Source organism: Artemia franciscana, chromosome 13 (genome assembly GCF_032884065.1).
Source record: "Artemia franciscana chromosome 13, ASM3288406v1, whole genome shotgun sequence".
Taxonomy (NCBI): Eukaryota; Metazoa; Arthropoda; class Branchiopoda; order Anostraca; family Artemiidae; genus Artemia; species Artemia franciscana.
Genome location: NC_088875.1, coordinates 35816741 through 35844218, shown reverse-complemented (window position 1 = coordinate 35844218; position 27478 = coordinate 35816741). Strand labels below are relative to the sequence as shown.

At 36.6% G+C, this 27478-nt stretch overlaps 1 protein-coding gene across 5 annotated transcripts in view; it reads left to right on the top strand.

Annotated features, from left to right (window-relative positions):
- The window catches only part of LOC136034869 (constitutive coactivator of PPAR-gamma-like protein 1), a 125549-nt gene that overhangs the window by 72431 nt on the left and 25640 nt on the right, over positions 1-27478 (top strand). For 3 of the 5 annotated variants that reach the window (XM_065716344.1, XM_065716341.1, XM_065716342.1), the window contains exons 10-15: positions 1925-2192; positions 4042-4156; positions 7090-7278; positions 10633-10756; positions 13575-13792; positions 26747-26838. In XM_065716344.1, the coding sequence (XP_065572416.1) occupies positions 1925-2192; positions 4042-4156; positions 7090-7278; positions 10633-10756; positions 13575-13792; positions 26747-26838 (1006 nt within the window). The remainder of the gene's footprint in view (positions 1-1924; positions 2193-4041; positions 4157-7089; positions 7279-10632; positions 10757-13574; positions 13793-26746; positions 26839-27478) is intronic. The other 2 variants (XM_065716345.1, XM_065716343.1) reach the window with 1 other exon arrangement.

Below are 27478 nucleotides of genomic sequence, written 5' to 3'. Positions count from 1 at the left end.
CTTTTTTGTAGCTTGAGAAAGAAGATCGCCATCAGTTCTTGCGTCCAATTTTATTTTTTCTGGCCTGTATTGTCAAAGGGGAGTTTTACTAAAGTACATTGGCAATTTCTGGCAAAGTACCTATAACTTAGATCATATTTGCGCCTCTCCTCTCCTCAGTACAGCCAAAGTCTTCAGTGACCTTTTAGATTTATAGATGGCCGAATCATTAAAAGGGAAAAAATATGTAGCCTTGCTTTGCTAAAAAATTTTCTTAATGCCAACAGATTTTCACCTGCGTCTCCGATTTTGTTGACAAATTTGAAATTTTCTGTTGATCCGGGTTCTATGACCCCGTCACAATTCCTTCCCTGTTTTTGGTAAATCGCGCTTAATGGTAGTTTCATTGTGGAGAGCCCATACACTGTGGACCTCGTATGCACACCTCGTATATGGCATTTAGGGCAAGGTTCAGTAAAGTTTCCGTCTTTGTGCAATTTTTCAGGTTTTTCTCGAATGGTGCTAGTAAAAAAAAATAAAAAATAAAAAAAAAAAAAAATCTTGAAATCTAGTTTTAAAAATATTTCTAAAAGGTAAAAACTGTATTTTGTTTGAATTTAAAAATCATTTGTACACATGGTGTGAAAATTTTCTTACAAATCGTGTGCGTTCTCTCAGCCGGACTTTTGAAAGCGAAGTCATGGAACAAAGTCTTTTCATGCATTTTTATGTTAATGACTAGTAGTAATTTTCTAAAACTGTTTTCCTTTTTCTCCTCCTTCTGTAAAGTTGACACTTTTCTACATACGAGGTTCACACACAAGGGCCGAGATACGCAGGAAATAGCCCAAATAAACAAGTACAACAAAAGGGAAATTTAGCCTCTATCCTTACTTGTTTTGTAACATTAGTTTTTAAGAACGGTATCCTTTGAATGATGGTGATGAAAAGTAAACAGTAGTAAGCTAATAATATAATTTGTCCACTCTTCTGAACTAAATACTATAATAATGATATTATTATTCCATTACATTCAGATAATATCTATTTGTCTGATTTTGAGAATCGCTTCCAGTTTAACTGCATACCAGCCAACCCCACCCACCCCCTCCCTGAATGCCTGGATGTAGGACTAGGCTAAAGGCGAAAGCTTTTTTTCAATTTGGTACTATAGATCGACTGTTCATGAGAATGAGACTGTTAAAACCCTCGGATTTAGTATCTGGGCTCTAAAGGAAGGCTAATATCCTACAGTACATTTTATCTCCTTTCTGATCCAAATACTATAATAGCAAATTGTTTCTTGGTTGCATTCAGAAAATTTATATTTGTTGGATTTTTTCCTGTCGATTCCTGTTAAACTGCATCCCAGCCCCCTTGCCCCCCCCGTCAATGCGTGGCGATAGCCCTAGACTGTATATATATATATATATATATATATATATATATATATATATATATATATATATATATATATATATATATATATATATATATATATATATATATATATATATATGAACTGGCAGTTCTTTCCTGCTGATAAGAATTAAGTAAAATAATGCAAGACAACCCAATCGGCAAACTCCTGGATATAGCTTAGGGCTAAATCCGGGCATTAGAGGGGGGGGGGGCTGTAATCAGTGTTGTGGAAGTAATTAACTACAAAATAAAAACAGGTTTTCCAGTTAACAGCCTGATCGGACTATATATATATATATATATATGTATATATATATATATATATATATATATATATATATATATATATATATATATATATATATATATATATATATATATATATGTATATATATATATATATATATATATATATATATATATATATATATATATATATATATATATATATATATATATATATATATATATATATATATATATATATGTATGTATATATTAAATGTCGCATTTCACTTTATAGATTCCGACGAAGCTCACCAAATCCCAGATATTGCTATCAAGGAATGGGTCTGGTGCAAAGGAAACGAATTCAAAGAACCAGATCATGTAAGAGCCACTTCCATTGGCTGGGCTGTTCCAACTGTTAACACTCTGTGGTTTGGAACTGGAGAAGATGATATAAAAAGGCGAATGAGGGCCTATCTCTCGTGCATGCGCAGTGATGTGCAGATTATGCTGAACCCAGCTTTTGTGCCACAGAAGTTGGTGATTCTCGTGAGCGTACTGAGGTATGTTTAATGGTTTAATTTTATGAGGTATGTATGTTTGACAGAAATTGTGTACAGAAATGTATAAAAATTTAGCTCAAATTGGCGAGGAATGAATAGAATGCTATACTTACACAGAAAGATGTGAGATTGAAGCTCTTTTGCGAAATGGTTAATATGCAATTCTATTTGTTTTTCAAAGCTTAAGAACATTCATCTGGTCAACATCCAAACACCATCATCGCCAAAACAGAGCTGTTTTACTCTTGTGGGCCTGTTGGCTCTTTGTTCTTCGCTCTTACGCATCCCTTGATTAAATATGAAATGTAACCATTTCTTGCTTAATGTTCGGAACTGTTCAGTTGTGTTAAATAAATTTAGTAGATCTTCAACCTTACCCTGTTGCCAAGTACCCAACAGAGCAGTGACTCGCCCATTCTTTAATCTTTGGACTCTCGATGTTCGCTTTGTTACTTGAGCGCTTATTTCTTAGCATAATGCTGCTGATTTAATTGATTCTTCAGGTCTATTTCTTCTAGTTAAGCCTATCACGGATTGTAGAAAGCTTAACATAAACATTTTTTCGCGTCTCAGGGTCTGCTGAATTGCGAAAAAATGTGGAACTGCGCTTATCTGCTAACATTTAGGCTGTTTTGATGCGGACATGTAGCTTCCAGGAAAGGCCCAATTTGGGGACTGGGAAATTGTTGTGAATTTTCGGGCTCCAACTGCCCCCTTTCTTGAACACTGACTTCTTCTGAACCTTGTAAATAGAGGACAGAGAATTTCGGGTTTGAAACTCCCCTCCTCCTAAGGATCTTGAAAGGCTTTATGATTGTTAAGAGAATCATTAAGATCATTTTAGAGCATAGAGTTAAGTTAAATAAAAGTTGTTTATTTTTGTTTGTCGTACGAGATCATGTTAAACTCATTTTGTAACCTAGGGACTTAAAAGAAACTAAGGGCCGGTATCAATGTTTGTTATTTTTGTTGAGTCTATGTGCGTCCGAACAATTCGAATTTTTGTTTTAAAACACACAATCATATAAGGTATGTATCACGTTCGGCTCTACTGAATTGTGTCTGGTGTCCATCATACAGATCCAAAGGATTGTAGCGGATACCTTTCTTAGGGGTTTTCGGGTTGGGGTGCATTATTTCACAAGGAAGGGAGGGCAGTAAAGTATTGGCCACCATCCGATATATCGGTTGTTCAAAAATAAGTACATCGTTAACTGTTTTAGTGTGGTGGAACCGGCTCAAACCAGGGATGAACAGTTTCAGAAACTGAGTAACCAATCCTCTTCTCACCCGTGGAGGGGTGACCTATTTTAGATTTGGTATTATTAGTAATTTGTTTATATCTTTATGACATGTATGCTTTGTTTTCCGTTCTTTTACTGTACTCCATCGTTTTCTTTTTTTTGTTTATAGATGGGTAATAAAGAACACTGGTTTATATTGTTAACTTATAGTAATTGAAACTAACGTTTTCAAAAAAGACAATTGAATTAGTGAGTTATTGAGTTAAGCCCCCCCTCCCCTCTGCCCCATAATAAACGTCTTTTTTCTTCGACCTATCTTTCTATGTATACTTGATTAAGCTGCTCTCGTGCTTTTGGATTTATTTTGACTTAAATAGCTCCAGAAAAAACACTTTTTAAGCTTCACTGGAAGAAAAAGCTCATGTTTAATCTAAAAATATTGTAAATTAATTATAGTGATTATGTAATATTATTTTAAATTTTCTACATGTTTAATCAGTTCACCAGACACTAAAGTATCAGTGACGCTTGTATTTTAAAGTATCAGTGACGCTTGTATTTTAATCCCTGTGTACCCAGGTAAAGTTACGTCTGTTTTCTTATAGATATATAATGACCGAGCCGCATATGCAAGTACTTCGTCCATATGAATTAGACGCTTTCCTCCTCTCATCATTCTTGCCAGAAATCAAGGACACAGAATTCACAGAGGATCTTACGGTACCTTCTTTATTCATTGTTCTTACATTTTAATTAATTTTCAATGCCTGCTTCTTCATAATGTCGAAAAAGTAGGATTGTAGAGTAATTGAGTAATAGGTTTTTAGAAGAAAAGTTGAAATGTGGAGTAATAAAATAAATTTGCTACCCTTTGCTCCTATCTTATTGTTCCTCTCTGTTCTATATATATATATATATATATATATATATATATATATATATATATATATATATATATATATATATATATATATATATATATATATATATATATATATATATATATATATATATATATATATATATATATATATATATTATGTTGCATATTGTATTATTATATTATATAAGTATTTTAAAGGGAAAACACTCTGAAAAGTAAACTAAAAAAATAGATCTTTTGTAGAAAAAATATTTCGACCATTTTTTATGGCACTTGGTATTAATCGCAATCGCAAATTCTGTCGGTCTGTCGGTCCCGGTTTTGCTACTTTAGGCACTTCCAGGTAAGCTGGGACGATGAAATTTGGCAGGCGTATCAGGGACCGGACCAGATTAAATTAGAAATAGTCTTTTATCCGATTTGACCATCTGGGGGGTGGAGTGGGGGGCCCGTTAATTCGGAAGAAAATAAAAAAATTGAAGTATTTTTAACTTACGAACAGTTGATCAGATCTGAATGAAATTTGATATTTGGAAGGATATCGTGTCTCAGAGCTGTTATTTTAAATCTCGACCGGATCTGGTGACATTGGGGGGGGGGTGATATGGGAGGGGAAAACCTAAAATCTTGGAGTATGCTTAGAGTGGAGGGATCGGGATGAAACTTGGTGGGAAAAATAATCACAAGTCCTAGATACATGATTGACATAACTGGAACGGATCCGCTCTCTTTGGGGTAGTTGGAGGGGGGTTAATTCTGAAAAATTAGAAAAAAAAATGATGTATTTTTAATTTACGAACGGATGATTGGATCTCAATCAAATTTAATATTTAGAAGGATATCGGGTCTCGGAGCTCTTATTTTAAATCCCGACTGGATCTAGTGACATGGGGGGGGGAGTTGGGAGGGGAATCCTAAAACTTGGAAAACACTTACAGTGGAGGGATCGGGATGAAACTATTTAACTTACGAACGGGTGATTGGATCTCAATGAAATTTGATAGTTAGAAGGATATTGTGTCTCAGAGCTTTTATGTTAAATCCCAACCGAATCTGGTGACATTGGGGTGGGGGGAGTTAGGAGGGGGAAACCTAAAACTTGGAAAACGCTTAGATTGGAGGGATCGGGATGAAACTTGGTGGGAAAAATAAGCAGAAGTCTTAGATACGTGATTTACATAATTGGAATGGATCCGCCCTATTAGGGGGTTGGGGGTTAATTCTGAAAAATTAGAAAAAATGACGTATTTCTAACTTACGAAGAAGTGGTCGGATCTTCGTGAAACTTCATATTTAAAAGGACCTCGTATTTCAGATCTCTTATTTTAAATCTCAACCGGATCCAGCGTAATTGGGGGGCAGTTGGGGGGACTGGAAATCTTGGAAAACACTTAAAGCGGTGAGATCAGGATGAAACTAGATGGGAAGAATAAAAACCTGTCTAAGATACGTGACTGACATAACCGGACTGGATCTTCTCTCGTTGGTGGAGTTGGGGGGGGGGTAATTTTGAAAATTGAGGTATTTGTAACTTACGAAAGGGTGACCAGACCTTAATGAAACTTAATATTTAGAAGGAGCTTGTGCTTTAAAGCTCTAATTTTAAATTCCGACCAGAATCTGTGACATTGGGGGAGTTGGAGGGGGAAACCGGAATTCTTGGAAAACGTGAAAATTGGGGTATTTTTATCTTACGAATAGGTGATCGGATCTTAATGAAATTCGATATTTAGAAGGAATCCATGGCTCAGAGCTCTTATTTCAAATCCCGACCAGATCTTTTGACATTGGGGGGAGTTGGAGGGGGAAACCTTGGAAAATACTTGGCGTGGATGAATCGGGATGAAGCTTGGTGGATAGAATAAGCAAATGTCCTTGATATGTGTTTGACGGAACCGTACTGGATTCGCTCTCTTTGGGGGAGTTGGGGGGAGCGGTTCAGTGATTTGGCGAGTTTGGTGCTTCTGGACGTGCTAGGACGATGAAAATTGGTAGGCATGTCAGGGAGCTGAACAAATTGACTTGATAAAGTCGTTTTCCCAGATTCGACCATCTGGGGGGCTAAAGGGAGAGGAAAAATTAGGTATTTATAACTTACGAGTGGTTGATCGGATCTTAATGAATTTTGATATTTAGAAGGACATCGTGACTCTGAGCTCTTATTCTAAATCCTAACCGGTATTAAGCCTCTTATTTTCCTTTTAAATCAATCTGTTGATTCATAGAATTTTGTTAGAGCTCATACCATATGATCTCTTGGCTCTTCTTGCCTCGTCACAAGTGCCATATGAGCTCTTTGGTCTTGTTTTATCAGGGAATGAAAGAAACGGTAAAAAATTGAAATTTTTAAAGCAGCATAAAAGTGTGTAAGGAAAATGGAAGGGAGGTGAAGGTAGGTATTTAGTTATGTAAATAATTTCTTAGACCACACTACTTTCCAGTTTTTCCGTAATTCCTTAATTTTTCGTATTAGGTATGAAGGAGGAAAAAATTTCCGTTTGCATTCTAACCATATTATTCTAGCCATCAAATGTTGTAAATAAATATAATAACTTATTCAAATTGCTTGCCTTAATTTTACTATTATGAGTCTACTATTTACCTACTCCTCTCCCCTTCCGGTTTATAAAATGTAAAAAAAAAACATCTTTTATGCTGTTCCTCTGCCAAGGCATCTTTTGATGTGTGTAACAAAAGAGCATGCTTGTATCTTAAGATTTAATTCAGTCTTAATAGGCGTATTTTAGTGATTAACTGAATTTCATTATAGATTTCTCCAGTTACCAAGCGCGGTGTCCAATTGGCCACTCTTTTTATGGAAGGTGTTGAGATGGCTATTTTGGCTAATGATGTTGCAGGATCTCCCATCCCTTGGCAAATGGTATGCCCCTGGCTCTATTTTGATGGAAAGGTGTTCCAAGCCACTCTTGCAAAGGCCTTTACCTCAACCAGCTATCAAGTTAGTATTACTTTTATAATATGAAATATTTAAATAATTCTTTTTAATTAATGTATAGACCAATAGGTGGATTTTAGGAATATGGAAACATAATATAATATTCTAAAATCAATCCCTGATAAGTCCTGATAAAATGCTAAGATTGAAAGCAAGTATGGATTTCCTCAATCTGCTTTGAGGGCAACGAACCCCCTCCCACGCCCACCGTTTCTACAAATACATCTAATCAAAATTTTGAGATAGCCATTTTGCTCAGCGTACGTAAAAGATCAGTAAATTATTTCTTTGAGGATGACACCCCCCCCCCTCCCCACAGCCTTCAGGGCAAGGGTTGTAAGTTACGTCCTGGGGTCATTTAAAGTTTTTATAGAAAGGGTGGTTGTATAAATTTCGGAGGGGGCTCATGTAATGGATAAGCAGAAGTTCTAGTACCCTTCCCAAGATTCAAAGAAATTGGAGGCTGGATATCCCCTCCCCACAACTCGTATTTTCCCGAAATACACCTGATAGTAATTTTCGGATGGCCATTTTTGTCGTAAAAACTTCAAAAAAGCCTTATTCGATTGGAAATTAAAAGGGTCTTTTTGGTAGTCATAAGTGATCGGAGGGCAACAAGCCCCCCCCCCAAACACCCAAAATATGGGATAGCCATTTTATTCAGCATAGTTGAAAGGTCTACAAATGATGTCTTTGAAGATGATATCCCCCCCTCCACAAACCTCAGCGCAAGGGTTGTAAGTTATGTCCTGAGGGCATCCTTGGTTTTTATGGAATGGTTGGTTGTATGAACTTCAGTGGGGAATCATTGTATTGAAAACCAGTTGTTCTAGTTCTCTTTTTAAGATTGAAATTGATTGGGGGCAACCACTCCCCCCTCCACGTCGTATTTTTCACAAATACATCCGATAAAAGTTTTGAGATAGCCATGTGTTAAAAAAAAGTAATCTAAAGATCGTATAATAAGGTTTTTGAGGTGACATAATTCTCCGGAGTCTGGGGATAAGGATTGTAAGTTATGCCCAAGGGGCATATAAGGTCAAACAAAGAACAGAGAAGACTGCCTTGGCTTGGCCATGTCCTTAGGAGACCCAATAACCGCAGCATGAAGCAAATGCTTCTAGCTGCCCTGTCTCCAGATTGGTGCAGGCGACATGGCGGTAAATTCAAGAATTGGTGGGCAACTGCCAAAAACGACTTCGATCTCATTGGTGGATTTCGAAGATTTGGCAGAAAGTGGGATAACTGCTGGCTCCGGTTTACTGAAGAGTAGGCACAAGATCCCGGCAAATGGGAGTCAACCGTATTCTTCTAGATGCTGGGTGAGGTGTCCTTGTCTGGTCCCGCTACAATTACAAGTATGTAAGGTTTTCATGGAAGGGGGGTCGTGTCAACTTCAGAAAAGGCTCATTTGATTTTGAATGTATAATTCTAGTTCCTTTTAAAGAGTCAAACATGATGGAAAGCAAAGAGCCCCCCTCCCTGACGCACTCTTTTCCCAAAATGCATTCAGTTAAAATTTTGAGGTAGCCATTTTGTTACCAATAGTCTAAGAATCATATTACCATGTCTTAAGGTGGACACAATCCCTCAGAGCCCATTGGCAAGGATTGTAAGTTATGCCTGGGGCATATAAGGCTTTTATGGAATAGGTATAAACGTTGGATCGGATTGAGCTCATTTGATTAGAAGTTGCAAGTTTTAATGCCCTTTTTAAGAGTCAAAAGTGAGTAGAAGGCGACCAGCCCCCTCCCTCAAGCCCATCATTTCCCAAAACACATCGATCGAAAATTAAGAGAGCTATATTGTTCAGCCTTATTGAAATGTCCAGCAATGTTTTTTGGGATGTCAACCTCCCTACAGTGGGCAGGACAAGGGCTGTAAGTTAGGCAATTCGTTCATTGTTTACACCTCGTTTATGTTATTGAGAAAGGTATGCATGTTTGAACTTTATTTTCCAAGAAGACGAAGGGTATTCAGGTGAGAATTTTAGAGAATGATTAAGGGAGTGTTGAACTAAATCAAAATACTTTATGTGTATGTGGATTGTCAAAAGGGTGCAACACAGGAATAACCCCCATGCCTTCTGAAGACCAGAACACAATTTGCGCTTAACTGAAAAAAAAAAAAAAACAAACAAATGACCGCGGATTGTCAGTTAAATTGACATATACTGACATTTCTTCGTTAAGATTCTGCTAATTCTTCATTTTTGAAAGTAAGAAAGGTGAAAACATTTCAAACGTATTCTGTTTTCAGAAAAGCGCAAATTATTTTCTGGTCTTGAGAATGGAAAGGTATGGGGGGCTATCCGCCCTACTCGTGTTAATTTTTGTTCATTTTGAGCTTGACTTGGCTATTTATTGTAATTTCTGTTCTTTTTGAGTTTCACTAATTTATTGATAATGATTTGTGGTAGTTTTAATTTATTTAAATGTGGTATTATTTAGATTAATTATATAGTAAAATCTCTGTTGTATGGCATAATTTCATTGCATGGGCTCACCTATTTTCATAGGCACATTTATTTTTTGTGGGGGCGAGGGCTCAGAGGGCAGTGCCACTACTGAAGTTTCGCTTGCAAGATATTTCTGCGAAAACTCTCTTTCTTATTGAATTGTACTAAGGTTTGAATTTCATGTAATCTTTCACAGTGATGTGGTAAGGTTAAATCGAGGTCCCTCCTGGTCTCCTCCAGGTTACAGTCGTAATCCATTTCATTTATATTTATGATTTCTTGAGAAAGAAAATCGTTCTTTACGTTTCAGCCCTTTTAAAGACGATTTTTAAAGATTTGTTGTCTCACGTTAGCTTACTCCTTTTAAATCTCAGTATATAATAGACAATACTGCATATAATAATATAAATTTCCTATGGTCTAATTACCTTGTGTATATAAATAAAACTTTAATGCAATGTGAAATTATATTAAAAATATAATAACACAATCAGTATTAAAAAACATGCGTTGTCTTACGTTTCCTGACACATTTTCACTTTCAAATGTTTTTGTAAAAAAAAAAAAAAAAAAAAAAAAAAAAAAAAAAAAAAAAAAAATGGGATAGTAGTAGAAGGTTTTGGAAGTATATGATTGTTTGAAGTTACCTTGTACATCTTTCCTTGTTTTCTCTTCGTTTAATTTTACTTCGAAATCTGGAATAACTTTTATTCCCACGCCCTTTTTTCCTTACACTGTGTTCGATATTGTCCATCACTTTCGTGCAATTCGCTTGTTATTCTTGTTCTGGCGAAATGCCCTCCATCCCCTACTTGAAACAAACATCTCTGCAAGTGCATGGGATACAATTATGTATAATGGCATATGTCTTTTCGTTAACGCTATCTTCTTTTCTCTAGGATCTTTGTGACTATAGAAACGATCTAATTTTGAAGCTAGAGAGACTAAGAAAAGCTGTCCTCGATGGTCTATCAAATGATGTTTTTGCCGCTCCCATGCTGCCATCTCCAAGAAGACCTATGTGTAAGTTGATAGGGTTTATTCGCAACTATAGTAGCATTACTCGTCTTGAGTGTGTGTGTGTAGGGGAGACTTTTGGTTCAGCGTGAAATTTGAGGGAAAAGCACATAGATTTATATATATATATATATATACTAGCTGTTGGGGTGGCGCTTCGCGCCTCCCCAACACCTAGTTGGTGGGGTGCTTCGCGCCCCCCCAAGCCCCCCCCGCGCGCGTAAGTCGTTACGCGCCATATTAGTTACGCGCCATTGTAGTTGTGTCCCTGTGTCCCACCTGTGAATAGAGATAGATATATATATATATATATATATATATATATATATATATATATATATTTTTAACTACGTAAAACATGCGAATATACAACATTCTTCGCTGTCCCATTGTCTGTGCATATAAATAGATTGTCAGGTTTACTGACTCTTGAACATGCAACATATAATTGTCCATGGGAAAAACAATCCGTATTCAGATCTATACCTCATTATTCTAATGATGTGTCCCTGTGTCCCGGTCGTCATTTATATTCCCTGTGTCCCGGTATCCCAGTTTGTAATTTATCTTTGAGTGTCCCGGTCGTCATTTATATTCCCTGTGTCCCGGTCGTCATTTGTGTCCCGGTCTGTAATTTCTATTCGAACAATCCCTGTGTCCCGGTCATCATTTATATATCCCGCCTGTGCCCCCGGCGTCCCCGTTGTAGTTGTGTCCCTATGTCCCGGTCGTCATTTATATTCCCTGTGTCCCGGTCGTGATTTGTGTCCGGGTGTCTCAGTCTGTAATTTCTCTTTGAGGTTCCCGGTCGTCATTTATATTCCCTGTGTCCCGGTCTTCATTTGTGTCCCGGTGTCCCGGTATGTAATTTCATCAGTTGACAAACATGACGTCAGTCAACAAACAACTTCATGACGCATGCAGCTCAATCCTTATAATGACGTCAGTCGACAAACTTGACGTCAGTCGACACACAAACATGACGTCACTCGACACACACACACACACACACATTTTTATTATATTATTATTTATATATATATATATATATATATATATATATATATATATATATATATATATATATACATATATATATATATATATAACACAAGAGTATCTTTTTTTGCTTTTTGTTGTTAATTTGTTTGTTTTTTTCTGTTTCTTGTTTTTTTTTGTTCCTTTCTTCTTTTTTTGTTTCTTGCTTCTTCTTCTTTTTGAATGAACTGATTAATCTCTAGATTCATGATTAATGAGGCTCTTTACTACAAATTTCCTTGCGTTGACCCTCTAGCAGTTGGGGCCCAACCCTAGGCCTTGTACTGCAAAGTAGAGATCAATCCCTGTGTACCATAGACCATTGGAAAAATTATTTAATTTTTTGCAATTAAATTTCTGAATTTCATGCTCAAAATGCTCCAAAAGATTTGATTATAAACACTGAACGTTCTCGCCTGCATTTCTTAGGAAGAAATCTCAGCTACTATTTGGTGGAAACACTTAAGATAGTAAAGGGCAATTGGTTAGAAATACGAAGGAGAAGGCTGGATAAATTAGATCGTTATTAAAGGCCTGTTTTGGTAGTTTAATTTCTCTCTGTGAATTTTTGACTAGAAATTCGTTAGTTCATCGTTTTAATTAACTTTATCTCTAGTTCTTTTATATTTAGCGTCATTATTGTATTTTGGTCATTTTGTTTGTTCCGATATGAATTTTTTTTCGTTTGATGGGGGGGGGGGGTAATTTTTAGTGTATTTTCTAAATTCAATTTGACATCTTCACTGAGAAGAGATTATGACATGAAAGATCCTGTTGTTATAATAAATAAGAAAAGACGAAAATTTGATTCAGGTAGGCCATTGACTACTCTGGAATTATACACTGTTTTTTTTTTTTTTTATTGATAATTTATGGAATCCTATTTTATGATGTTTGGTCAGTGTTGCTTGACTGCTCGGTATTCCAAAATATTTATATTTGTTTCGTTTCTCTGTATATTGCATTACGGCCAGCGTGATGTTTTGTTTTTCGTTTCTTTATAATTTCCGATTGTGAAGTGTGGATTGAATTGCTATTTGTTGATCATGGAAGTACAGCTTATCGAGTTCATACAGTCACTTTTTTTCTAACTTCCGAACAAGCTAGGTGATCAGGTTGTCGATTAATGAAAATCTGGGGAGAGGTGGGTGGCTTTGTAATTTCGTTTGTTTGATGGTTTTTTTTTTTTTTTTTTTTTTTTTTTTTTTTCTAATGTAATTTTCAAAATCTAGGAAGAATGCATTTGTTTTTTTAATATCCCAAAAAAAAATTTCAGAAACTAAGGGGAAGTGCAGTTGTCCCTCCTTACCCCGCTTAGTGAAGCCTCTGTCGGAGATTCCCCTTTTAGTGCTCCAAATGGCCAATTTCAAACTATTTAAAGCTCTGTTCATTAAGGCTGCATTATTGCCTTTAGTCATTTGTTCTTCTACTTCGTTGAAATGTAGATTTTTTCGAAACGTCTCTTGATTTGAAGTTGAAGATAAGCGGTTGACATTTACTATTGTTTTGGCTTTATATATTAACTTTCAATTGCCCCCTTCCTTTACTAAAAACGTGTAAATTTCCGACTTCTTTCGGGGAGGGAGCTTTGAAGAAGAGTTTGTTGGCTGTGATTTTTGAAAAGTGTTAATATCACCCCTCAAATAACTCAAAACTCTGTGCTTCTCTATATTAGGGTTTTTTAAACGGGAGGAGATGTACAGTTGAGCGCCTCCTTAGGTTGACCAATTTATGCTCTTTTGTGTGTGGATACATTATAATGGTTTATTTTTTTTTTTTTTTTTAGATCCTCATCAGGAACCGTCCTTTCCTAGCAATGGGCGTGGCGCAAGAAGGGGTCAATCAGTCTCTCGAGGTGGGCCTGGTGGCCAGCTAGCTGTTGGTGGCGTTGTTGTTGGGTCTTGGGGTCCTAACCCAGTGGCAAGAGGCCGAGGAAGAACTAGAGGACCAGTCAGTTTCCCAACGCGTGGACGAGGACAAAGTCGCTCAGTATCGACTCGCAAGGTTTCTATTTCTTCTTCATTTTTTAAATAAATTCTGTTTTTAAACTTATAGACTGATACAAAAAAAAATAGTTGGCATACACATAATATGCTCATTTGTCTAACTTTTTGAAACAGAACAGAACCTTGCATGTAATATTGTATCCTGTAAAGCAAATACTTATCGCAAACAACTCGCTGATGCGTTGCATCTTCTGAGGCTGGTAAAATTATTAGTCTTCACTTCCCTTTTGTTGTTATTACTCTTGGCAATTGTGCAGAATGTTTCCAGAAATGGTAAGGTGCACATCTCACAAGTGTAGAATGTCTGAATTGTATTTCGGACTTCAAAAGTAAAAAAAAAAGACATTAAGGTAAAACTTAACTTTTAATAATGGCAGTTTGCTCAGGGTTTAGCTACTTGGTTCGAAGGGATAGCTTAAATATCCTGTTTTAAACTGGGGCGCATCTAAAAGAAGACAACGATTTTCAATGTGTAGTTTCCAGAACTTCAAACAGATTTCCAGTTTCCATAAGCTTTTCCAGAGCCCTCGCACTTTTATAGAGACATTAGTGCTATTTTAAGCGATCATGGGCTTCACTTCTGTGCAAGCACTCACATAAGTTTAGTATAGTGTATTATAAAATGACAAAAATTTAATCTCAACAAGCAAACTATCTTAATATTGCTCTGACCCTTCTTACTTATGGCATCTAATACGACTTGCTTTTTCTTTCATGTCTTTCGGTCTTTTTCAAATTTCTTTTATTTTTATGACCGTGTTTTCGCACTCACCCGTTTTGCATTTCTAAACGTGATTTTAGTATAAGGTCTTTGGATGTCACCTTTCTAAAGCTTGAGGTCTATAACCCGTAATCGTTCATCCAGCTCGAATACTTAAAAGTAGTGTTTTCAACACCAGGTGGTGGACCTTTGATAATCATCAAATACTGGGTTTTTCGCTTGAAGTGGATTCATATACTTCAGTTATAACTGTGGAAGACCTATTAACAATTCTAAGACTAATATACTATCCTAGCCTTGATGAATTCTTGATAAAAGCTTAAAATATTAAATATAATTGCATTAGAATGTATTGCATTAAAAGTTTTTTGTGTTTGTGTTAGTTAAAATTAAATATTGTTGTGTTAGAATTGTTTTAGAAAAAGCTTAGAACAGTAAATATAAAAACGATGAAACTGTGTAAGATCTATGAGCAATTTTAAGGCCAATTTACTAATTCTAAATTTGCCAAGTTTTCTATAAAAGTTTAGAAAAATTAATATAGATGTGTTTGAACGGTTTGTGTCAGAATAGGCTTAGAATAGTAAATAATTCATAATTAAGACTTTTTGATAGAAGTCTAGGAATATTAATATAAGTATGTTAGAACGGGTTATGTTAGAAAGTGTGCTAATAAATATGATGGTCCTAGGAAAGGCTTAGAGCAGTAATTAATGCAAAAACAAATAACGTAATTTTAAGACAAGTTTACACTGCTAAGTTTAATGACTCTTCAACAATAGTTTAGAACGATGTATAGAGCTGTGATAGAATGTGCTGTGTTAGAAATTGTTTGTGTCTTGGAAATTTAACACATCGTATAGAATTGCGTTAGAAAAGGCTTAGAACAATAAGTATAAAAACAATATTATTTGCATCAACTCAGTATGCTTAGTTGATATTTTTTCGATAAAAGCTTGAAATACAATTTCGGTAAAACAGGGTTAGAACAGTGAATGCAAAAACAAAATAATTGTGTATAACCTGCAGAAAATTTTAAGACTATTATATTATGCCAACTTTGATAACTTCCTGATAAAAGGTTAGAACAATAAATATAAGGCGTTGTTTTAGAAATAGTGTTGTATTTTTAATTGTTTTCAAATTCTGCTAACAATATATTTCCTTAGAACAGGAAATATAAAAGAATTCAACTTTGCAAGACTTGAGAACAATTTTAAGAGCAGTTTTCTAAGCTAAGCTTGATAAATTTGCGATAATTTTTACAACATTAAATTCAGTTATGTTAGAATGCATTGTCTTAGGTATTGCGCTGAGTTAAAAAAGCTTAGAAAAGTTAATATCAAAAATATAATTATGTAAGATCTGGAAACAGTTTTATGACTAATTTGCTATGCTCAGACGAGAGAATAGAAAAAAGGCTAATGCACTGAACTGTCAAAGAAAGTCCGGTATTTATTTGGATCTTAGAGATAATGTCAGATTGTCCTGTGGACAATGTTAGTGCAAATCTCTTATCGAAACGTGGACAAAGTCGATGCATAGAAGTTGATGAAAACTCACTGTAATCATTTATTTGAACTTGCTGGAAATAATCCTGTAAAATTCATTTCAAAAGAATTCTGAACTTGTCATTATATCTATTAGTGCAAAGGTTTTGAGAGAGTCATAAATAACTTAATTTTAATCGCGAGATTAAAATGATCCTTTGCTTACAATTGGATCTTTCGTAATCATAAAAAGATCATCATTGTTATGGCTATGTGTTTATATAGAGATTTTTTTATTTCTGGGAAATTGGTAGCGCTTCAAACATCCTGGAAAATTTTGAGTGGGCTGGGAAATTTAGTCTGAATCTCGAAATAAATAAAAATGAAAGTTATACAAAATAAGAAAGATAACAATAAAATTTCTGAAGATAGTCAATACAATTTAACCAAAAATTGTTGCTTTCTAATCAACAGCCGTCATCAGCGAAATATTATATAAAAAAAAATAATTACATTCAAAGTACCTTTTGATAGAGTCTTAGCTGAACCCGTGTGAGGTAAGAAGATTCTTTCAAAATTTATTTTAAATATGAGTTTAGTTTCATTTTCTGTTTTTCTATGTAATTATGTTTCTTCGTTTGTTTTGTATTATATTGCGCTGATGGCGGATGTTGATTATATAGCCGAAATATTCGTTTGGGCTATATTAGCTGTCTTACCAAGCTTACGCGTTATTTTCCCTTATTTTGTATAGTAGAAAGGCAGTATTGTCTTCGTCGTTAAAAAGTTTCACCATCACTGATGCTAAAAAAAAAGGGCTAATATGCTTTGATTTCATTGAACCTTTTCTTAACCTTATTTATATTAATTATAGTTAAGGTATCTGTTGAAGCTAAACCCCTTCATTATTGATCGAGAATTTGGCGTCTGAAATCAATTCAGTTATTCAGTGGTTTTATTATTTTTTATATTTTAAGATTACTTTTGATGAGTTTTTATCTTTTCGTAGTCATTCTGCCCATCTCTGTATAAAATTAGCCCAGAATCTAAGATGTTTGCATCGATTAAGTATGTTTTTCCTTTTCTATAACTAAAATTCTTAATCGTTCTTTAATAAAATCATACCTAAGATATTGTCCCATTATTTACCTAAATACATATCCTAGTCATTTTAAACCCTCCAGATTTTACAGAATAAAGCCATAAGAATCCTTAGTACTTTCATTCATCGTTCTGCACGACCTCAAAGTCTTTCTGAAACAAAAACTTAATTTTTATTTGTTCACTAGCTGTTGAGGTGGCGCTTCGCGCCACCCCAACACCTAGTTGCTGGGGGCGCTTTGCGTCCCCCCCCAAGACCCCCGCGCGCGTAAGTCGTTGCGCGCCATATTAGTTACGTGCCATTGTAGTTGTCATTTATATTCCCTGTGTCCCGGTCATCATTTGTGTCCCGGTGTCCCGGTCTGTAATTTCTCTTCGCTATCCCTCCTGTGCCCCCGGCGTCCCCGTTGTAGTTGTGTCCCTGTGTCCCGGTCGTGATTTGTGCCCCGGTGTCCCAGTCTGTAGTTTCTCTTTGAGTGTCCCGGTCGTCATTTATATTCCCTGTGTCCCGGTCGTCATTTGTGTCCCGGTCTGTAATTTCGTCAGTCGACAAACAACTTCATGACGACATACAGCTCAATCCTTATAATGACGTCAGTCGACAAACATGACGTCAGTCGACAGACACAAACAAACAACTTATTTATATATATATAGATATATTAAACCTTAGTTAACTTAAGGATTTGAAGTTAGCTCTCTGGCACTATGATATTCAATCTCCGGCGAGTTATTTTTATGATTCACATATTCTTGTCACCCCTTTTCGCTCACTCCCTTCTTCATTGACTCGTTTTGGAGCGTATTGAACCCCTCGGTTAACTGTGAAAGAGAAAAATTTTCAATAAGATACCAAATCTCTTCTGTAGCAAATAAGCGTAAATTAAAATAAAAATGTAAATCTTGTACTATTAACGTATTTCTGAAAGAAGCTTTATTTTCAAACCTTAGTGCACCTAAGGTGCGCTTAGGTCCGGTATTTTGAATTAAAATCAACTTGGTGGATTATGAGGAAAAAGTTGAGAGCCATGGCTACTTCGGAAAAAAAGCCAAGACAGATAGTCTGAGTGAGAGGCAAAGCTAGCGTAAGCCTTCTTCACAATTTTTTTTCTAGACTTACCAATTCCTTTTCTCGGAAAAATATGTACCGTTTCCTTGATCACCTATGCCATGTATGGTTCTATATACCTTAGGTTGTTCATATACTAACACATTGTCAGGATACAAACATGTTCCATCGAGATTTAAGGTTAATCCTCAATCTTTGTAAGAGGTCCGACAGATACTAGATATTCTTTGATAGGAATACTTGACTCACAAATGAAAGTTCAAATGGTTGCTACCCCCTCCTCTGTTCACCAACGAAATAATGCTATGAAGCATGAAACAGTGGACAAATAAAGGAATTGAAAGCAATTTTCTGCAATTTTTTTTCTTTTACTTTCAGTCGGTTTGTTTTGGAACAATGAGATATACTGTAATATCAAACAGTTCGTAGTAACGAACTGTAGTAAGGAGTGACCCGGCTCAATAGTAACCGAAACTCTAAAAAATGGAATTTTAAATATACAAGTTTCATCAAGTTTAGTCTTATCCATCAAAAGTTACGAGCCGGAGAAGTTGCCTTATTTTAGAAAACACCCCCTAAAAGTAAAAGAATCTTAACGAAAATCACACCATCAGATTCAGTGTATCAGGGAACCCTACTGTAGAAGTTTCAAGCTCCTATCTGTAAAAATGTGAAATTTTGTATTTTTGCCAGAAGATAGATCATGGATGCGTGTTTATTTGTTGTTGTTGTTTTTTTTTTTTTTTTTTTTTTTTTAGGGGTGATCGTATTGACCGATACGCACGAGGCTCATTCTAACGGAAATTAAAAGTTCTAGTGCCCTTCTTAAGTGACCAAAAGAAATGGAGGGCACCTAGGCCCCCTCCCATGCTCATTTTTTTCCCAAAGTCACCCGATCGAAGTTTTGAGATATCCATTTTGTTCAGCAGCGTCGAAAAAATTAATAATTATGTCTGTCGGGACTGCTTAATCCCCCACAGTCCCCGGGGGAGGGGCTGCAAGTTGCATACTTTGATCATTGTTTACATATAGTAATGGTTATGGGGAAGTGTAGAGACGTTTTCCGGAGGACTTTTTCGTGTTGAGGGAAGGTGGGGTTGGTCGGGGGAGGGCGTTACATGGGATGATCTTTCCATGGAGGAATTTATCACGAGGAAAGAGAATTTCAATGAAGGGGCCCTAGGATTTTCTAGTATTATTTAAAAAAACAATGAGACAATAAACGAAAAAAGTTTTTTCAGTTGGAAGTAAGGAGCAGCATTAAAACCTAAAACGAATAGACGAATAGGCATTACATTTACGAGGGGGCTCGTCTCCTCCACAACGCCTCGCTCTTTACGCTAAATATTTTTAGTAATTTCAACTGTTCATTCTACGGCCTTTGTGATTTAGGGGCCATTCTTAAATAATTGGGACAAAATTCAAGCTTTACTGTAAAGATCGAAGTGTTGACGAGGGGGCGTACCCCCTCATATATGTAATAAAAATTTACAAATGTAGAAGTTCGTCACGTAAGTCAATTCGTAAGTTACGTATATTTATTACTAATAAAGCCGTTCGTCAAAAAAATAAAAAGCTGTAGTTGCCTTTTAAAGTGACCAAAAATCGGAAGGCAGCTAGACCTCCTCTCCCACTCCTTTTTTATGGCACTTGGTATTAACCAAGTGACCATAGAATATGGAGCAGAGATATGGGGTGGAGAAACGGTGCAGCAACTGGAGTCCCTTCAGCTCCAGTATTATAAAAGAGTGTTTGGTTTACATCAGACAACTCATTCACAGATTCTGAAAGGTGATATGGGCCTGTTTTCTTTAAAGCTACGTAGGTATATTTTAATGCTTAGATTCTGGTTGAAGTTAACTAAGAGTAATGAAGATAGACTAGTAAGAGTGGCATATGAAGAGATGTTGAAATGTGGTTTAAAAACCTCGTGGCCATCCCAAATTAAATCATTACTGGAAAAAGTAGGAATGCCTTATTTATGGAATAATGGTCTTTGCTCTCGCGATGTACCAGCAAATTTAGAAAGCCAGGTACGATTTATATTAGAGAGTCAGGAAATTCAGCATTGGCAAGGGCTGGTTCTTGATTCTACAACCCTACAACATTATTATCAGGCAAAACCTAGTTTTGGGGAGGAAGTTTATTTTAAACTCAATTTACCGGCTATGATTCTACGTCGTTGGATTCAGCTTAGGGCAAATTGTCTTCCAATCCAGAACAGGCAAAAAACGTTCGACAAAAATAAAATGATAGTTGGTCCTGATAGGCGGTATCTTTGTCCTCTTTGTAAAGATGACGATGAAGACTTGGATCATTTTCTCCGGAAATGCCCGGTGCTCTTGGATTTACGGGAAATTTATTTGCATGGGATTAATTAGATGCTTCCGGGTATTCTACAAAATAGTAACCCAACCACAATATTTCGAGTGGGAGTATATATAGAAAAATCTTTAATAAGAAGAAAAAGTTTTATATGATTAATTTCTTTTGTAGTTAGATTAGGTACTTTTTGCGTTGAATTCTGTTTTTTTTTTTTTTTTTTTTTTTTTTTTTTTTTTTTTTTTTTTTTTTTTTTTTTTTTTTTTTTGTGCGTGTTCGTACTGTTGTTAATTTCCTTGCTTGTCTGTTATTTATTTATATTTTGTGTGTATATGGCCCACGGGTTTTTGAAATACACTTATCTATCTATCTATCTATCTATCTATCTATAGCAATCGCCAATTCTGTCGGTCTGTCTGTCTGTCGGTCCCGGTTTTGCTACTTTAGGCACTTCCAGGTAAGCTAGGACGATGAAATTTGGCAAGCGTATCAGGGACCGGACCAGATTAAATTAGAAATAGTCGTTTTCCGATTTGACCATCTGGGGGGGAGTGGGGGGGGGGGTTAATTCGCAAGAAATAGAAAAAATGAAGTATTTTTAACTTATGAGCGGGTGATTGGATCTTAATGAAAGTTGATGTTTGGAATGATATTGTGTCTCAGAGCTCTTATTTTAAATCCCGACCGGATCTGATGACATTGGGGGGAGTTGGAGGGGGAAACCTAAAGTCCCGGCTTTGCTACTTTAGGCACTTCCAGGTAAGCTAGGACGATGAAATTTGGCAAGCATATCAGGGACCGGACCAGATTAAATTAGAAATAGTCGTTTTCCCGATTTGACCATCTGGGGGGAGGGAGTGGGGGGCCGGTTAATTCGGAAAAAATTGAAAAAATGAAGTATTTTTAACTTATGAGCGGGTGATTGGATCTAAATGAAATTTGATGTTTGGAATGATATTGTGTCTCAGAGCTCTTATTTTAAATCCCGACCGGATCTGATGACATTGGGGGGAGTTGGAGGTGGGGGAAGCCTAAAATCTTGGAAAACACTTAGAGCGGAGGGATCGGGATGAAACTTGATGGAAAAAATAAGCGCAGGTCCCAGATACATGATTGACATAATTGGAACTGATTCGCTCTCTTTGGGGTAGTTGGGGGGGAGTAATTCTTAAAAATTAGAAAAAAATGAGGTATTTTCAACTTACGAACGGGTGATCGGATCTCAATGAAATTTGATGTATAGAAGGATATCGTGTCTTAGAGCTCTTATTTTAAATCCCGACCGGATCTGGTGACGGGGGTGGGGAGTTGGGAGGGGGAACCTAAAACTTGGAAAACACTTAGAGTGGAGGAATGGGGATGAAACATGGTGGGAAAAATAAACACAAGTCCTAGATAGATGATTGACATAAACGGAACGGATCCGCTCTCTTTGGGGTAGTTGGGGGGGGGGTATTTCTGAAAAATTAAAAAAAAATAGGTTTTTTCAACTTACGAACGGGTGATCGGATCTCAATGAAATTTGATATTTAGAAGGATATCGTTACTCAGAGCTCTTATTTTAAACCCGACCGGATCTGGTGACATTGGGGGGGAGTTTGGAGGGGGAAACCTAAAACTTGGAAAACACTTACAGTGGAGGGATCGGGATGAAACTTGGTGGGAAAAGCACGGGTCCTAGATACATGATTGACGTAACCAGAACGGATCCGCTCTCTTTGGGGTAGTTGTGGGTGGGGGGTTAATTCTGAAAAATTAGAAAAAATGAGGTATTTTTAACTTACGAATCTGTGATTGAATCTCCATGAAATTTGATATTTAGAAGGATATCGTGTCTCAAAGCTCTTATTTTAAATCCTGACCGGATCTGGTGACATTGGGGGAAGTTTGGGGTGGAGAAACCTAAAATGATGGAAAACGCTTAGATTGGAGGGATTGGGATGAAACTTGGTTAGAAAAATAAGCAGAAATCTTGCATATGTGATTTACATAATTGGAACGGATCCGATGAATTGCGGGGGGGGGGGGGGGTAATTCTGAAAAATAAGAAAAAATTACGTATTTTTAACTTACGAAGGAGTGATCGGATCTTCATGAAACTTCATATTTAGAAGGACCTCGTAACTCAGATATCTTATTTTAAATCTCAACCAGATCAAGCGTAATTGGGGGGGACAGTTGGGGGACCGGAAATCTTAGAAAATACTTAAAGCGGTGAGATCAGGATGAAACTGGATGGGAAGAATAGAAACCTGTCTAAGATACGTGACTGACATAACTGGACCGGATCTGCTCTCTTTGGTGGAATTGGGGGAGGGGTAATTTTGAAAATTGAGGTATTTGTAACTTACGAAAGGGTGACCAGATCTTAATGAAATTTGATATTTAGAAGGATCTTGTGCTTTAAAGTTCTAATTTCAAATTCCGACCAGATCCTTTGACATTCGGGGGAGTTGGAGGGGGAAACCGGAATTCTTGGAAGACATGAAAATTGGGGTATTTGTATCTTACGAATAGATGATCGGATCGTGATGAAATTTGATTTTTAGAAGGAATTCATGTCTCAGAGCTCTTATTTCAAATCCCGACGAGATCTTTTGACATTGGGGGGAGTTGGAGGGGGAAATCTTGGAAAAACACTTGGAGTGGAGGAATCGGGATGAAGCTTGGTGGATAGAATAAACAAATGTCCTTGATACGTGATTGACAGAATCGTACTGGATTCGCTCTCTTTGGGGGAGTTGGGGGGAGGGGTTCAGTGATTTGGCGAGTTCGGTGCTTCTGGACGTGCTAGGGTGATGAAAATTTGTAGGCGTGTCAGGGAGCTGCACAATTTGACTTGATAAAGTCGTTTTCCCAGATTCGACCATCTGGGGGGCAAAAGGGAGAGGAAAAATTAGAAAAAATTAGGTATTTATAACTTACGAGTGGGTGATCGGATCTTAATGAATTTTGATATTTAGAAGGACTTTGTGACTCAGAGCTCTTATTTTAAATCTTGACCGGCATTAAGCCTCTTATTTTCCTTTTTAAATCAATCTATTGATTCATAGAATTTTTTTAGAGCTCATACCATATGATCTCTTGGCTCTTAGCTCTTCTCGCCTCGTCACAACTGCCATATGAGCTCTTAGCTCTTGTTTTTATCAAAATCGTCCGATCAAAACTATGACAAATCCATTTAGCCAAAAAAAGCTAATATGTAAATTTCCTTTTAATTATTCATGTGCGGTGATCCAAAAATAAAACATGTATAAATTCAAAAACGTTCAGAAATCAAATAAGAAACAAGTTTGTTTTAACTGCAAGTAAGGACCAACATTAAAACTTAAAACGAACAGAAATTATTCCGTATACGAAAGGGGTTGCCACCTTCTCAATGCCTCGCTCTTTACGCTAAAGTTTGACTCTTTGTTACAGTTCTACTTTGTAAAGCAATAAAAAACTTTAGCGTAAAGGCCAGGACGTTGAGGAGGGGACAACGCCTTTCATATACGGAATAATTTCTGTTTGCTTTAAGTTTTAATGTTGTTCCATACTTGCAGTAAAAAAAAACTTGTTTTTTATTTATTTATTTAATTGTTACAGAAACTACAATCTATCCTAAGCTCAAATACTGTAATAAAATGCATGATCTATAATAGAAAAAGTATTGAAAATGTTTTTATAGTTTTTTTTTTTTTTTAATACGATTTACAGAAAAAACATTTTCGCATAAAATACTGATCAAGTTGGCCAAAAAAGTAATCTTTCGTGTACTACGTTTTCGTTTAACATAGAAATGACTTTTTTTCTCAAAATATCAATAGAAATTTTAAGAAAAGTGAAACCAAGTTTTTTTATTATTATTATTATTATTATTATTCTGAAATTACCAGGAAAAATCCAGCTAAAATCTTTTAAATCCGGACTGTTAATCTTGATTTCTTAGTATAGGAAGGACAGCATTGGATACAAATTACAATAATTATTCTTAATTTGAAAACTTTGTTTGAAAACAATTCATTTGAGTTCTATAGGGAGGAGGGTAGGGGTTGTGACAAACCCCAATCACCACCTACATTAAGGATACATTCTATTTGGAAACAAATAAAATGTGCTTAGTTTTAAACACACTGCGTCTATGAGTAAATATTAAAGCTTACGAAACCGGAAGTAAAAAAGAAGGAGGTAAGGTAAGGTAAAGAGTACTGCATTAGACTTTCCAGTCCCTACCGGCGGTGCTGATCTCCGTTTCTTGGCCTTTAAGCCAGGGTGTGCAATGGGGGGTTGGGAAGGAGGTAAAACCCAAACTCTTTATAAACTGTTTAGTCTCAGAACTGAAAGAAAAAACTGTAAAATAATTTCTGATAACTGTTTGGAAATCCTCACTAAATCTATTAGCGCAAAGGTAATTAGAATAGTCATAAATAACTATAGTGATAAAAAATTTAAATGATCCTTTGCTTACAATTGGATCTTTTGTGATAATAATGATAACCATTATTACTAAAGGTTCTGTGTTTGTACAGATTTTTTCTGTTTCATGGAAATTTAAAGCCCTTCAGCTGTTCTTCAGATTTTAGGGTGGATAAAAAATAAAATAAAATTATAATATTGAAATAAGTAAAAAGTTTAACCATCAATAACACAGGTAAAACAAAGTTATAATAAGATTATTTGTAGTTTAGGATGAAATTAGTTAGTGAAAACGTCATGTTAAGTGATCTTACATACCCGCTAAAGGTCATCCCATTGTAAGGTATCTCTAAAAGATGAGCAAAAATTTTATTTCTTTTCAAAAACTGACGTTCAATTTCTTTCCCCTACTCTAATTATACAACTTTGATCAAGACTCAAGCTACCGGTGTAATTTTTATTTTCCTTTCTATCCTACTATAAATGTTAAATTTTAAAAGACTTTGCTAAACAGTAGATTACGGATATTATATGCATCAGGTGTGTTCATAGGGGAGGGTGAGTTTGTTGCTTACAAACACGAATCCCCTTTCCCCATGACCTTTAAACGACCAAAATGAAGAGAAAGTCAAAGCTTTGTAATATTTGGTCGTGACACGATCTCTGAAACATTTTTTTTAAACGTATACCTGGTAAATGTTCTAGGCAAGGCCGTATCCGGGGAGAGTTGAACCCCACCCTTCGAACACATTTTTGACTTATAAAAACGTAACAAAATGCATGTAATTTTTTCATGCGTTTTGGAAAGTTTTTTGTACCCCTACCTCCCCCCGGAACAGAAATCCTGGATACGGGTTTTTCTGTGGGGGGGTGGTGTAATTGAAAGGAATGATACACAAGAACTATAGATTTATATCCATTGTTACTATATTATTACTTGTTTGGGTGAGGACGGTAAAAAAAATCAGATGCGCCAATTTTATCAACGTTTCTTACCAAAATTTAGTGTTTTCATAAAAATATTTTTAACCTTTCCTTTTCATTTCATAGTACGTTCTAGTATTAGCTCAAGCTGTAATTGAATTATGGGTCAGAATTTTATTAGGAGAACACTTGCTTTTTGGCATCAAATCACCATATTACCTCTCTCTCTCTCTCCCTCTCCCTCTCTCTCTCCTCCCCCCCCCCTCTCTCTCCCTCTCCCCCTCCTCTCTCCCCCTCTCTCTCTCTCCCTCTTTCTCTCTCCCTCTCCTCTTTCTCTCTCCCTCTCCCTCTTTCTCTCTCCCTCTCCTCTCTCCCTCTCTCTCTCCCCCTCTCTCTCTCTCCCCCCCTCTCTCTCTCTCCCCTCTCTCTCTCTCCCCCTCTCTCTCTCTCCCCCCTCTCTCTCTCCCCCCTCTGTCTCTCTCCCCCTCTCTCTCTCTCCCCCTCTCTCTCTCTCCCCCTCTCTCTCTCTCCCCCTCTCTCTCTCCCCCCTCTCTCTCTCCCCCCTCTCTCTCTCCCCCCTCTCTCTCTCCCTCTCTCTCTCTCCCCCTCTCTCTCTTTCTCCCCCTCTCTCTCTCCCCCTCTCTCTCTCCTCTCCCCCTCTCTCTCTCTCCCCCTCTCTCTCTCTCCCCCTCTCTCTTTCTCCCCCTCTCTCTCTCTATCTCCCCCTCCCTCCTCCCCCTCTCTCTCTCTCCCTCCCTCTCTCTCTTTTCTCTCTCTCTCTCTTTCTCTCTCTCTCTCTCTCTCCCTCTCTCGCTCTCTCCCTCCCTCTCTCTCTCCCCCTCCCCCCCCCTCTCTCTCCCTCTCTCTATGAATTACTCGATTGACTTATTAAAGCGACATAATAGTCCACATTTTTTTTTCTCGTAGCAGAAAGCTCCTGGGACAAATCCAAAAAAACAGCAGAATGGTGAGGGAGGATCTACTTCTGAGGAACAAGAAAATGAAATTAAAACTAAAAGGTAGTCTTTTTTTATTATTTGAATATTTTTCATGCGTTCCTGTTTATTGTTCTTCTGAATCAAGATTGCCAACTTGAACACTTTTCGTGTGCAATGCACTCTTTATTTCATTTCACTCTTTCCCTTCACGGACCGAAATTACGCTCTTTTTTTCCAATTATATGCTTTTTGAACTGTTCTACGAAATGATGGTAGAAAAAGTATTAGCGAAGTAAAAACTTCAAATGAAATTATTTGAGTACAAGAAATAGAATAGCTAGCCGTTATGATCCCTGTTATCTCTGTCGTCCCCAAGTTGTCTTTCCGGTATTTATAACCATTTACGAAGAAGTATATCAAAGTCTAAATAACAAGTGAAAACATGTTAAGCAAAAATCGAATTTTATTTGTCAAAAGTCAAAGCTATTTGGTGCAATCATTCCTCTTGGAAATGGTTAAGTTAGAATGCGATTTGCAGTAAGGTGATGAAGAAGCAACAACCCAAACAAACCTTTTCCAAGGTCTACTCTCAAACTTAAATTCTACAGACTTTTTGCGCGCGGTGGCAGCCGCATGTGAGCAAATTTTTTGACTCGCACTCTTTTTTAAAAGCTTGCGCTTTTTTGGCCTAGATATTCACTCTTTTTAGACGTCGGTAGTT